At 37.4% G+C, this 15,065-nt stretch overlaps 2 protein-coding genes across 2 annotated transcripts; one reads left to right on the top strand and one right to left on the bottom strand.

The window, feature by feature from the left end:
• Positions 1 to 8,429: 8,429 nt before the first annotated feature.
• LOC133638819 (transmembrane protein 119-like) lies at positions 8,430 to 9,801 on the top strand. The gene has a single exon (XM_062031796.1). The coding sequence runs from the start codon at positions 8,435 to 8,437 to the stop codon at positions 9,170 to 9,172; it is 738 nt and encodes a 245-aa protein (XP_061887780.1). The 5' UTR covers positions 8,430 to 8,434; the 3' UTR covers positions 9,173 to 9,801.
• A 1,395-nt stretch (positions 9,802 to 11,196) lies between these two features.
• Positions 11,197 to 14,517, bottom strand: LOC133638820 (iron-sulfur cluster assembly scaffold protein IscU-like). Its single transcript, XM_062031797.1, has 5 exons — positions 14,354 to 14,517; positions 13,103 to 13,216; positions 12,440 to 12,550; positions 12,274 to 12,352; positions 11,197 to 11,532 (listed from the first exon to the last, which is right to left on the bottom strand). The coding sequence occupies exons 1-5, from the start codon at positions 14,456 to 14,458 to the stop codon at positions 11,441 to 11,443; spliced, it is 501 nt and encodes a 166-aa protein (XP_061887781.1). The 5' UTR covers positions 14,459 to 14,517; the 3' UTR covers positions 11,197 to 11,440.
• Positions 14,518 to 15,065: the final 548 nt, after the last annotated feature.

Raw genomic sequence — 15,065 nt, 5'->3', positions numbered from 1 at the left:
CTTAATAAAACAATAAAAGTGTTCTCTATGTGCAGTCAGTTCCTTTATTTGTGCTGCACAGAAGCCTTCTCAAATTCACTTCCCTCTCCGTGAAAAGAAAACAGACCTGAATACTTAATAGGTGCACGCAGCCATAATCCAGACACAGAAAGTAAGACCTGGAGCAGGAATGTGTGATGAAGACCATATAAAGCAGCGCTTGTCTGCACTGATCACTAACACAACACTCCCTAAAGTGGACACACACGTTGTGTGAGATGAAATAAGGCAGCACTGTCTCCCACACGCAACTCCACGCGCTCGCTTTTTGTATTTCCACCCCCATTCTGCAGCCTGTTCACACAGGAAACATTAGCCTCTTCCTGCATTAGTAGGTCGCTAACACCGCTGTCTGACCTGCCCTGCACTAAGTCATCCATTACATGTGTTGGGGGGCTCAGAGATCACAGGATTGTTTTTTTTTTACCGCATATGGCCATTTTATTACATTCTTAACAGTCTTAATATTACATAATAACATTTATGCTGACGCGGTTAGTAAACACATCATAAAATATAAACGCAACACTTTTGTTTGGCATACGACAGTACCAGTCAACAGTTGGGACATACTTTCTCTTTTATTGGCAATTGTGTCGCAACTGTTGGCAATGTACTCACTTCTTCAATGCATGCATGGGCAGGAATGTTGTTGTTGTTGTTTTCTCAAATATTAACACTTCATTACATGTCATTAATATAACTATAGGAAAAGTTTTTTTTAAAATAATTATCGGAAAAATTTGAACTAACAAATATAGAAAAAATATGTATATTAGTGTTTTTCATTGATTAAAAATATATGTGTGTATGTATATACATACTGTATATACATATTTATATAGACATACACATGAATATATGTATATAAATATATATACACATATATATATACAAATATATACACATATATATATACACTTATATATACACATAAATATATATACATATTTATATATACACACATATATATACATATATACTGTACATACACATATATATATACACATACACACATATATATATATATATATATACACACACACAAGTATATGTCTCATATATATATATATATATATATATATATATATATATATATATATATATATATATATATATATATATATATATATACACTTACATACAATATATATATATATATATATATACATACATACATACATATACATATATATATACATATATATATATATATATATATATATATATATACATATATATATACATATATATATACATATATATATACATATATATATATATATATACATATATATATATATATATATATACATATATATATATACATACATATATACATATATATATACATACATATATATATACATACATACATATATATATACATACATATATATATACACACACATACATACATTATATATATAATATATACATACACACATTATATATATTTATATACACACACAAGTATATGTCTCATATATATATATATATATATATATATATATATATATATATATATATATATATATATATATATATATATATATATATATATATATATATATATACTACCGTTCAAAAGTTTGGGGTCACCCAAACAATTTTGTGGAATAGCCTTCATTTCTAAGAACAAGAATAGACTGTCGAGTTTCAGATGAAAGTTCTCTTTTTCTGGCCATTTTGAGCGTTTAATTGACCCCACAAATGTGATGCTCCAGAAACTCAATCTGCTCAAAGGAAGGTCAGTTTTGTAGCTTCTGTAACGAGCTAAACTCTTTTCAGATGTGTGAACATGATTGCACAAGGGTTTTCTAATCATCAATTAGCCTTCTGAGCAAACACATTGTACCATTAGAACACTGGAGTGATAGTTGCTGGAAATGGGCCTCTATACACCTATGGAGATATTGCACCAAAAACCAGACATTTGCAGCTAGAATAGTCATTTACCACATTAGCAATGTATAGAGTGTATTTCTTTCAAGTTAAGACTAGTTTAAAGTTATCTTCATTGAAAATAAGGACATCTCAATGTGACCCCAAACTTTTGAACGGTAGTTTGTGTATGTATATATATATATATATATATATATATATATATATATATATATATATATATATATATTCTCAAATGTGTACCAGTAGTGGTACGTTGGCTCCATCCAGTGGGACGCCAAAGAATCACTTGATTAAAGTACAGTGTTTTATTTTCCTATATTCAAACACAGTGTTGCTGTTCAAACTGTGTGTAATGTTGCCGTGACCAAATATATTGAATAAAACCTCTGCCTTGTTTTTACTGAATATTCAGGCCTACTACGCAACTGTACTTTAATGTTGGTCATCAAGGTGGTAGTTGGAGAGCCAAGTGTTTTTTGAGGTGGGAAAACGTTTGAGAATCACTGCTCTGGAGACTCAAAGCACTTTACAAAACCCATGATCTACATTTCAAGCCACATTTAAGCCTGTGTGGGTGGCACCGGGGGGGAAAGGTGGGTGAAGTGTCTTGCCCAGAGACACAACGGGGACTAAGGTTAGAGTTAGAGTTAAGAGTTTGAGTTTATTTCGAACATGCAAGCATACAACATGATACATCACAATTTCCAGTTTCTCTTTTCAACGTGTTCGAAAAGGAGTAGGAAGAAGCAGAGCTTATTTAATCCTACCCCTTTTCTTTACATAACAGTTGCTGAAACTTTTTTATTCACTTCCTGTTCTCAATTTATTCACAATAACTCCATAGGTAATCACAATAAAAAATAAATAAATAAATAATAGTAAGAATTTAATAATAATAATTGGTGAAGTAAGTCATATTTCATGTGATGAGATAAGTAAGATTACTTTAAGAATGAATGAATGGATGGATGAAATAAATTGAGAATGTTTGTCATGGTTCTTCTTCTTTGTACTTTGTAAACACTCTAAGCTTGAAGAGTTTCTTGAAGTGGATCATATTAGTACATTGTTTGATTGCTTTGCTTAATCCATTCCATAATTTAATTCCACATATTGATATACTGAAGGTCTTAAGTGTTGTACGTGCGTACAAATGTTTTGAATTACATTTTTCTCTAAGATTATATTTCTCCTCTTTTTTGAGAAGAATTGTTGTATATTCTTGGTGGCAGAAGCTGGGTTCGAACCGGGAACCCTTAAGTTTCTGGCCGGCTGTTCTACCATCTGAGCCACACAGCCCACAATACATATTGGTAAAATATGTATGTTTTTTAAAATATTACCGGTATTCATTTTGTGATTTTGATATATTTTTGTAAATGTTTCATTTCACATCAAGGTGTACTCCTTATTTGATGCAGAAACAAGCTTTTCAGGTGAGGAGATGGTCCCCTATGGCCAGGTAAGTGCATAGACATTGATATGATATACTGTGATCTGTAAAGCAGCATTATACTTTCAAGCAGTCACATTGAGTGACGGTTGTGAAGCATCCGGTTACTTCGGAGGACATATGGCAGCCCGGTAGAGACGCCCCCTGGCCGAGCACTTTGTAAACTCCTCGCTAACGAGAACAATCTGTGTGCAGGCCACAGAGGAAGAGGAAAACTGGCGAGGGGGGAGGAGTGAAGTGAAAAAGGAGGGATTTCTTTCCCCCTGCTTTTTAAACACCGTCTGTCTGCATCATTCCTGCAGGCTCCGGCTGGAAAAGTGCAGAGGTGGACGGAAAGCTTGAATTTCAGACGCGCTCGTCCAACAGGGGGGACTTTGCTGGGACTTCTTCTTTTTAACCGCTGGATGGTGAGTGTTTTGACATGTCACACGGGCTATCGTAAAAACTGTAGCGATACACCTGTGAACGCATCGCGGTGCGTTCAGAGACGCAGGCAGCGTGGGCGGATTTTCAATGTGATGAAAAGTGCTGGTTTGCATGTGTATCTGTATGTTTATGTGTCACATTGCACAGGCCAGATGTGTGTGGCTGGAAAGAGTGGCTGATTTGGGGTAAAAAAAAAATTTAAAAAAAAGAAAGAAAAGGAAACTCCGCCTACTTTTCCAGATAAAGTTACATGTGGACCAAATGGAGCAAACACAACAAGCACACTGGCACATTTATTCATCTGGTGAATATTTCTCCGTGTGATTCAGCACATTCACAGTCTGCTCTCATTTTACAGTTTTTGCTCCAGTATTGCACGAGTACCTAATGCTGTGGCCAATGAGTGTGTTTTAACAATACAAGTACATCAAGTATTTTACAAAATAATTACACGTTTCATTTCATAGAGTGTAAATGTACAAAAAAATACTGAAAAGTAAGTCAGAACTTGCATGCGAATGTGGTTTTATTCATGTTTACAGTATTTAGTACTACAGTGTATATATACACATTTTTAAAATATACTTAACCTGATACTATTATTATATTTAGAATAATGCTATCCTGACATGAAATATATTAAATTCCAAATTTTTTTTCTTCCCAATTATTGCAAAAATGTATACTAAACTGTATATGTATGCTTTTTTTTTTTTTAAACTTAAAAACATTGCTAAAATCCATCCATCCATTTCCTACCGCTTGTCCCCTTCGGCATCGAAGGGGGTGCTGGAGCCAATCGTTTTATTATATTTTTAATATGAATATAAACTGTAAACTTATTAAAATATCATGATAAAATAGTATTTGCACAAATGTAAAAATGTTGCCTTTAAACAAAAGAAAATACTGGTCCTACCAGGCATGTGATTTGACCACAATGAAAAAGACTGAAAAAATTTCCGGGGGTCTGGGGGACGAAGGCCCCCAGCCAGGTCCCCCCCCCCCCCCCCCAGGTTTGGTGGGGGGACAAGGGGGGCAACGCCCCCCGAAGCGCCTGGTTTTTCACCAATTTAACATGCTAAAATTAACAAAGACAGCACCATTTGAAGAAAATATTTTAGTGTTTAAAGACATGAAAACATCATTAATAGAACATACATAACCCAATGATCCTAATGAATCACTGTATATGGTTCAGTCCCAACAGTATTTAGTCACTAATATTTACATCTTGTGTTCATTTCACATCCACAGGTGTCACATTGATCAGTGTTATTATCTACAGTTTATTTACAGTATTACCACATTACTTCAGTTCATGTAATGTAATGTAATGTAAACATTTAATTATTTTCGCCAAAATAGGATATACATTTATGAAAATAATTAAACATGTTCAGTATTGTTTACTCATATTTGAAAATAGGAAATAATAATAATGTGAGGACACGGACATATTGCATGAAACAAGTGTGAAAATATTTACCTCCAAGATTGTTAACCACTGACAATAGTTTCAACAGACTACATAAGAACTTAATATTACAAAATAGTATTATATGCAAATTTATTTCAAATAAATTGTTAACTGGATTCAATAATGCGACTCTTTGAATTTCTGTAATTTCATAATATATTTTCACGTGGCTTTTTATTTTTAGAAAAAAACATTTATATTTCGCAAAGCAATAATTGGTTAATATTTAAAACAAACATGCGTATTTCGCAAGCAAATATTTTTTAGCTTACCTCATTATTAACAACCCTGTCTGCAACTGAAGTGGGTGGATCTTTCCTCTCCATGTCTACGGCAGTTGTCGATGTAAACAAAAGATGAAGTCCGTAAGGTTTGCTCACTTTCGGTTGACATCCAAAAGTACCAGCTAGTGAAAAATTTGTTTTCCTTGCTTCAAGTTGTTTCATATGTTTTTGGCGTTGCGCATGTACTTCCAAAGCCTTGAAACCTCGTGATCCACAGTCAATATTATCATGACACCACGTGCACAAAACCTTTCCGGGACCATCGATTTTCCGAATAAAATCACCGAACAAAGTTGTAACTTTCTTCTTCCCAACAGTATCAGTGATTTCCCTTTCCATCCAGTCCCATCGAAACTTATTTTTGACATGTTTATCAATTTCTTTTACTCGTAAAGCGTCCTTTCTCTCGAGAACCGACATTGTTTACATATAGAAAATGGCCGTAGTAACCATTATGAATGATGACGTTATTAACGTCATCATTCATAACAGATGTCCTGATTGGTCACAAGGAATATATCGACCAATCAACTACGGCGTAATATAAACTACGTCTCGGATCTTGATTTAGGGTCGGAAAAAAAACGGAAAAACGGGAGATTATTTTTTTTTTCTCCCCGAGATTAAAAAAGACGGAATTCCGACTTTAGACGGAAAAATCACATGCCTGTCCTACTAAAGAATGGTGGCTATTTTTTAACATTATTCTATTAGCTTTACAGAAGACTGAAATATTTGTAACAATTAAATTGATTATTGTAGTCCAAGTACAATTATAGTACTTAATTTTACTACAGTGTATAACATACATGCGGTGATTTGAAAAGGGTAAGATTAATAATTGCTATAAAATAATTAATTTATCGTAATAATGTACTTTACTTTTTAGAATGTACATAATTGACCAACATTTATTATTGTCATTTTCCTCACTGATTGGCTGAGAGAAATCACATGCATCCTTATCGTGATGTAAAATAATGAATCAAATGCTTTAGTGCGGTGGTTCTTAAACTTTTTTCACCAAAAACCACCTCAGAAAAATCTCGGTTCTCCAAGTACCACCATAATGACATTAAAATACAGTAGTATAGTAGAGCTAAGTATTCATTAAGTACCACCATAATGACAACATTAAAATACAGTAGTGTAGTAGACCTAAGTATTCATCAAGTACCACCATAATGACCAACATTGAAATACAGCAGTGTAGTAGACCTAAGTATTCATCAAGTATCACCATAATGACAACATTAATAAATAGTAGTGTAGTAGGCCTAAGTATTCATCAAGTACCACCTTAATGAAAACATTAAAATACAGTAGTGTAGTAGACCTAAGTATTCATTAAGTGCCACCATAATGACATTAAAATACAGTAGTGAAGTCGACCTAAGTATTCATTAAGTACCACCATAATGACAACATTAAAATACAGTAGTGTAGTAGACCTAAGTATTCATCAAGTACCACCATAATGACAACATTAATACATAGTAGTGTAGTAGACCTAAGTATTCATCAAGTACCACCTTAATGAAAACATTAAAATACAGTAGTGTAGTAGACCTAAGTATTCATCAAGTACCACCATAATGACATTAAAATACAGTAGTATAGTAGACCTAAGTATTCATCAAGTACCACCATAATGACAAAAAATAAAATACAGTAGTGTAGTAGACCTAAGAATTAAGTCCTACCATAATGACATTAAAATACAGTAGTGTAGTAGGCCTAAGATATTCATCAAGTACCACCATAATGACAACATTAAAATACAGTAGTGTAGTAAACCTGAGTATTAATTAAGTACCACCGTAATGACATTAAAATACAGTAGTATAGTAGACCTAAGTATTCATCAAGTACCACCATATTGTCAACATTAATATACCTGTATAGTAGTGTAGTAGACCTAAGTATTCATCAAGTACCACCTTAATGAAAACATTAAAATACAGTAGTGTAGTAGACCTAAGTATTCATTAAGTACCACCATAATGACATTAAAATACAGTAGTATAGTAGACCTAAGTATTCATCAAGTACCACCATAATGACAAAAAATAAAATACAGTAGTGTAGTAGGCCTAAGTATTAATTAAGTCCTACCACAATGACATTAAAATACAGTAGTGTAGTAGGCCTAAGATATTCATCAAGTACCACCATAATGACAACATTAAAATACAGTAGTGTAGTAAACCTGAGTATTAATTAAGTACCACCATAATGACATTAAAATACAGTAGTGTAGTAGACCTAAGTATTCATCAAGTACCACCATAATGACCAACATTAGATAGATACCGTAGATAGATAAGATACCGTAAATAGATAGATATATACTATCTATATATACACACACACATACATATATATATATATATTGCTTTATGTGTATGTATATATGTACCAGTTTTAGAATCACTGCTTTAGTGTCATTATATGTATACTATTGATTTACCAAAAATACATTTTTTGAATTTACATAACTTCTTCATTATTATACTTTTTCTCACTGATAGGCTGGTGGAAATCAAATGCTTCCTCATAGTATGCCATGTGGCGTCCATCTTGATCTGTTACCTTTGCTCAATGAGTTGAAAGCAGATCGCCTAACAAACGGTCAAATGTTCCCTGGTGGTTGTGAGCGGTATCGGTGATTGGGTCATTGGACGCTCGTTCAGTGCTTCTGAGGCGATGTCATGACATCGCGGCTGCATCATTGCTTTTCTCGTCCGTGATGTCACCTTTGCGTTTCATGTCAAAAAAGTTGAATATTTGTGATAAAATGAAAAACATTAATAAAATGAAATGTTTTCAGACCTTGGAGGTGAAATGGAGATCCTTCAGGTGATGGCCGTCTCTGCCGCAGTCATCAGCAGCAGCTTGGCGTCACCGCTCGCTTTTTACAGCTCGGCCGAGGGCAGCGCCGACGTGGAAGACCTCTACAACGTCACCTCCTCTCTTCCCACAAACAGCGTTTCTTGGGATCAGTACTACCAGACAACACCTGCTGGCCCCGCCCAGCAGGAAGCAGACTTCCTGAGCAGGATGGTGGACTTTCTGGAGGACAACATGCTCCTTATCCTCGTCTTAGCCTCTCTGCTTTTCCTCGTTTTGCTCATCGTGTGCGGCGCGGTGGTCCTGAGTCGGCGGCATAAGGTCAACGCCTACTACCCGTCCTCTTTCCCGTCCAAAATGTACGTGGACCTAAGGGACAAGACCGGAGGCGCTCGCCTCTTTTATGAGCTGCCAGAGAAAGCGGAAGCCAGGCGGGAGAGCGAGCCGGTGGACTCTCACAAGCAGCTCCAGGCAGACATCATGAAGGCTGCCAAGAGTCTGAGGACGCCAATAAAAACTGCAGAGGGAGCCGGCATTCCTGAGGACAAACCAGACGGAGACGTGATCCCGGATGAGGAGCAGCAGCCAAGTCCTGCTGAGGAGGAGGACGCGTGTGAGGCAGCTGCAGCGGCCCATTTGAAGGCGGCGAGGAGTCTGCGGCCTGCGTCTTTGCATCTTCACAATGACTCGGCGACGCTACAACTCATCGCGGGGGAGAAAACCGCCTTCTAAACAAACTTTTACAGCCAGACCAGACCGCTTCTTTATCTGTTAGGCTAATGGACGCACCCTCGGAAAAAGAGTGGAAGTAGCTGCAAAGAGCATGGGTTTCCGTCAGCGAAGGATTATGGGTATCTTGCCATCTTGTGTGTCGTAACTTTCTTTATTAGCCTGCGGCAGTTTTCTAAATATTTTTCGCACTTTTGCTGCGACAATGTCGTCAACTTCGGGAAATTTGAAAGAGGGCGTGAAAGTTTCCAACAGACAGACGTCAGATGGGGTTTGCAAAGCCAGGTATTTACTGAAATTGAGGGATATTGGTGATAAATATCTGTATAAGATGAAAATGGGAAAAGGCGAATGGACCCCTGATTTGGAATCTTACCTGGATATAAGTTACCCGGACATAGTCAACTATTTGGTGAACAATGTAAGTGCCTATACTCTGGATGAGCTCAAGGGCTACAAGTCGCTGGAAGCATACAATTACTTTGTGTGTGGATGGGTACAGGAAATTAAACTGGCTATAAAAGGAAGATAAATGTGTGCTCATCGTTTGTGATGTTACCCATTCTGGGTGGCTAACATAATAAAGGTCGGATCTTTTTCTTAATATTAATAAACAATAGAGATGTCCGATAATGGCTTTTTTGCAGATATCCGATATTGTCCAACTCTTAATTACCGATACCGATACCAACCGATACATACAGTCGTGGAATTAACACATTATTATGCCTAATTTTGTTGTGATGCCCCGCTGGATGCATTAAACAATGTAACAAGGTTTTCCAAAATAAATCAACTCAAGTTATGGAAAAAAATGCCAACGTGGCACTGCCATATTTATTATTGAAGTCACAAAGTGCATTATTTTTTGTAACATGCCTCAAAACAGCAGCTTGGAATTTGGGACATGCTCTCCCTGAGAGAGCATGAGGAGGTTGAGGTGGGCGGGGTGTATATTGTAGCGTCCCGGAAGAGTTAGTGCTGCAAGGGGTTCTGGGTATTTGTTCTGTTGTGTTTATGTTGTATTACGGTGCGGATGTTCTCCTGAAATGTGTTTGTCATTCTTGTTTGGTGTGGGTTCACAGTGTGGCGCATATTTGTAACAGTGTTAAAGTTAAATTTCCGATATTACATTTTAAAGCATTTATCGGACTGACGATATTATCGGACATCTCTAATAAACAACAACTGTGTAAGACTAATAAACACATTCAATCACAATATTCAATGACTATATAACAGACTTTATCATCAACAAGGAAAATTAATTAAAGTTATTAAAGTACCAATGATTGTCACACACACACTAGGTGTGGTGAAATTTGTCCTCTGCATTTGACCCATCCCCTTGTTCACCCCCTGAGAGGTGAGGGGAGCAGTGGGCAGCAGCGGTGCTGCGCCCGGGAATCATTTTTGGTGATTTAACCCCCAATTCCAACCCTTGATGCGGAGTGCCAAACAGGGAGGTAATGGGTCCCATTTTTTATAGTCTTTGGTATGATTCGGCTGGGGTTTAAACTCACAACCTACCGATCTCAGGGCGGACACTCTAACCACTAGGCCACTGAGTAGGTTAAAAACATCATCATTACCTGCTACAAAATGATTAGAGCAAACTTTAGTGTCGTTTTGCTGGATCGGGAGTAAATCCAGCTCGATTAGATTCTAGCCAGCCACAGGCTGCGTTTTTTTTTGCCTGCTTAACAATAACCTTAGGAATGTTGCAGTACTTTGGGGCTCCTTGTCCTGAATTCGCTCAGTTTCTACAACCCCGCACGACGCACGTCTGACCCGTTTTGCACAAAAATAACTAAATAGAGGCGTGCTTGGTTAAAAGTGTTTGCATACACGCTTTGCTTAATTTTGACACAAGATGGCGTACGTCATCGGAAGCCTATCTATTGGTGAATACGCCTGTGTCAAATCTGCACTACACAGCACTTTGTATTGTTGGAAGTGTGTTGGCCAAAAGTTATTCTGATCCATCGTCTATTGAAAAGCAAAATCATGAGTCTATTTCATAAGACTATATTTTCAGGTGAGTTTTATTAATATTTTTCCAGGTGCTTCATATTCTTAACACTTGTTACTCCTTGGCCGTTAACATCCAGCCTTTACAAGAAGCAGCGTAACATATAATTGCTAGCCACTTAACAAGCTTCCATTGTGCGTTTGCGTGACAGGCTAACCATACAGTAGGATAACAAAGGGCGTTACTTAGCTATATATTGCAGGAAGTGCTATTTCTTCTCAGCAGAAAAAGGGAGTCTTTTAATTAGCAGCGTTGACTGCCACCTGCTGGTCGTCATGCTGCTTAAGGCGGTAGTCAGCCAGGGCGGCCTTGATGGCGTCCTCTGCGAGCACTGCGGAGACAAAAGACGTGACCACCGTGATGATAAACGTAGGCCGTGTTCACACTACAGGTCAACTCCCATTTATTTGCCCACATACAACCTGTATCAAATTTGTTCATGTCAATGTGGACAGTGCAATTCCGAATTTTTCATATCTAATTCAGGCCTCTTTCGTATGTGGATATACGATGCGTCCTCAATGTGAACGCTCATGCGCTCATCCGATCAGAACCTCATCAAAAGGAGATAAGCGTCACAAGTATTCAGCAAAATAGACGGTTACAAAATAAATAGTTGATAACGGAGCAAAAAAACAGGGGAAATAATGTGTTTTAAGAACTTACATGAAAGTTCCACGACTCCTGTCTCCGACTGCTCGCTCATACAATTGCTTAACAAGCAGACATCGAAGAAAAATATAACGTAAAACTGCCAAAGCCAAAATACTTGTCCTCTTCTTAATCTCCTACATGTAATACATTGGTTCGGAAAATGTTGACTTTGATAGCACAAATTACCACAAATGTGCCTTCTTAGTGTTTGCCAAACACAGCAATGCGTGCGACGCCATGACGTCATGTCTGGAGTGCGGGTCAGATTGCATTCACATTAGAAATAATTTTTTTATCCTTTTTTTTTGTTGTAATGTGAACGGCCACTAAAAACATCGGATTTGACAAAAAAAAATCAGATTTGGACATCTGACCCTGCAGTGTGAACATTGATCATGTTGCAGATAAGTTAACTTACTGGAGCAGTGAAGTTTCACAGGTGGGAGACTGAGCTCTTTGGCGATGTCCACGTTCCTTATCATTAGGGCTTCATCCACCTGGAACCAGATTCAAATTGTACACAGAGACCACATGAACATTCCAGTCTAGAGCAAAAAAAACCGGTTAGATTGTGTGTGACTCACAGATTTTCCCTTCACCCACTCGGTGGCCAGAGAGCTTGAGGCAATGGCAGAACCGCAGCCAAATGTTTTGAACCTGGCGTCCACGATCTTGCCATCGTCGTCCACCTCAATCTGGTCGAGACAATCATGAAAAGACTTTAATTAACATGGTCAAATGTGCTTTACGACATGAACAGGGGTCACAAAAGTTCACAACAAATAGAAAATGTCTGATGATAATGTCAATGAGGGATTTTTAATCACTGCTATATTGAAATTGTAACTAATATTGATACTGTTGTTGATAATATTCATTTTTGTTTCACTACATTTGGTTTGTTCTGTGTCGTGTTTGTGTCTCCTCTCAATTGCTCTGTTTATTGCAGTTCTGAGTGTTGCTGGGTCGGGTTTGGTTTTGGAATTGGATTGCATTGTTATGGTATTGCTGTGTATTGTTTTGTTGGATTGATTAATCCATTTTTTTTTTTTTTAAATAAAAATATATTTTAAATAAATACATTTTAGAATAAAAAAAAATTTTTTTTTTTATTTTAAATAAATTTTAAAAATCGATTTTTTTTTTAAAATGAGAATCGATTCTGAATCGCACAACGTGAGAATCGCGATTCAAATTCGAATCGATTTTTTGCCACACCCATAGTATATATGTATATTGTGACAAACCTGCAGCTTCATTACATCTCCACAGGCGGGGGCCCCCACCAAACCAGTGCCGACCTTCCTGGAGTTTTTGTCCAAGTTTCCCACATTCCTCGGGTTCTCATAGTGGTCCACCACCTGAAACACAGGAAAAAATACATCATACAATGGAATCCTCCATTTGTTGAATCCATACGTCAAGTTGCTTTCTGTCTTCAGCTAAGTAGGAGCTTGCCGGCCACTGTTTACACAAATGCGTGTTTTCAGCCTTGCGTAAGGGACAATGAATTAAACTGATTAGGACAGGATTTGTCATAGCAACTGCAGCTTCCGGTCACCTTCCTCTCTTTTCTGCCAAGTCACTCTGACCAATGCAGTATTATACTACTCCTGCATATTATCCATATAATAGTACAATTATTAAAACATGTTTCGTTGTTGGATAAGCTGTGCTTTTTGGATAGTTAAGTATACATTACAAATGTGCAACACATGTTAAGTTTTTGGTGTTAATGTCCATTTAGGGGACTATGGGTACTTGGGACTTATGATTACCAATGAATGTCACACACACACTAGGTGTGGTGAAATTAACCTCTGCATTTGACCCATCCCCTTGTTCACCCCTTGGAAGGTGAGGGGAGCAGTGAGCAGCAGCGGTGGCTGCGCCCCAGAATCATTTTGGTGATTCAACCACCAATTCCAACCCTTGATGCTTAGTGCTAAGCAGGGAGGTAATGGGTCCTATTTTTATAGTCTTTGGTAAGACTCGGCCGGGGTTTGAACTCACGACCTACCGATCTCAGGGCGGACACTAACCACAAGGCCACTGAGCAGGTAACCAAGTCACTAAACATGTATTTTAAACAGAAAACAACATAAACCAACGGTTCTATGAAATTACAAGGTGACATAACGTGTGCATGTTACATCAGGCTGGAGACCTTTGAAGGTTAAAGCAGCATCCACAATTAACAATAACAACAACATATATGTGGGACAAGCGGTAGAAAATGGACGGATGTCATAACAATTTGTGTTGATAAACTTTTCAGTTTTCAGTCTTAACCTACAAGTAAGCAGCAGGTTTGGCTTCGTGTTACGTTTTGCTTTTTTCGTTAACGTCAAACACAAACAAACATAGCAACTTTATTTACAAAACAAGGTCAGCTAATGTGACACTTGTTGTCATTAGCTAGCTGTTAGCTAACGTACACACCGTCGCCATTAAGTAGTTTTTTTTTTTTTTTTTTTAAAGATAAAAAGCTGGTTTACCTTCTCGTGGTAGAAGCACTGGGAGAAGAACTCCGGAACAGAGAGCCTCCTGGAGAGCAAAGTTAGAGGACTTATGAGGCATTTTTTGGCCAGAGTGGCCGCCATCGTACTGCAGTGTGGAACAACGAGAGTAGTGAAGACAAGTGACGCAGTTTCAAAGAAAGCGGCTCCGTACAAGCTTCGGAGTCTACGTCACAGCAAAGGGGGCGTGGCTTTATAGTGTACTGCGCATGTCAGGAGTTTCACAACATTCGGTAATCAATGTAATCATAGACATCTTATAAGTAGACGCAGCGTCGAGCGCTACTGCCTACTGGCGCTGACGAGACGCGAGGCCGCCATCTTGGAGTGGTGATCCGCTCCACTCAGTGCAATTCATTTTGGCAGCAGCAATGAACTGTCAGCGCATTTAATTCATCTTACCTCACTGAATACCACTGATTTTCACGCGTTTTTTGGTCATACGTGTAGCTATGATAAAGGACACATGTTTTGGCGTGTTTTATTATTCATAGTTTGCTTAACAGTAATAGGATATTCTTATATGCTATAAGTCAGTGTTTTTCAACCTTTTTTGAGCCAAGGCACATTTTTGGCGTTTAAAAAATCCGGAGGCACACCAACAGCAGAAATCATTAAAAAACGAAACTCAATTGACAGTAAAGAGTCGTTGTCGCAATTATTGGATATGACTTAAGTTTAAAGCATGCAA

The sequence above is a fragment of the Entelurus aequoreus genome, linkage group LG21 (genome assembly GCF_033978785.1).
Source record: "Entelurus aequoreus isolate RoL-2023_Sb linkage group LG21, RoL_Eaeq_v1.1, whole genome shotgun sequence".
NCBI classification, from domain to species: Eukaryota; Metazoa; Chordata; class Actinopteri; order Syngnathiformes; family Syngnathidae; genus Entelurus; species Entelurus aequoreus.
The sequence above is the reverse complement of the archived record's forward strand: the minus strand, read 5'-3'. Positions and strand labels throughout refer to the sequence as shown.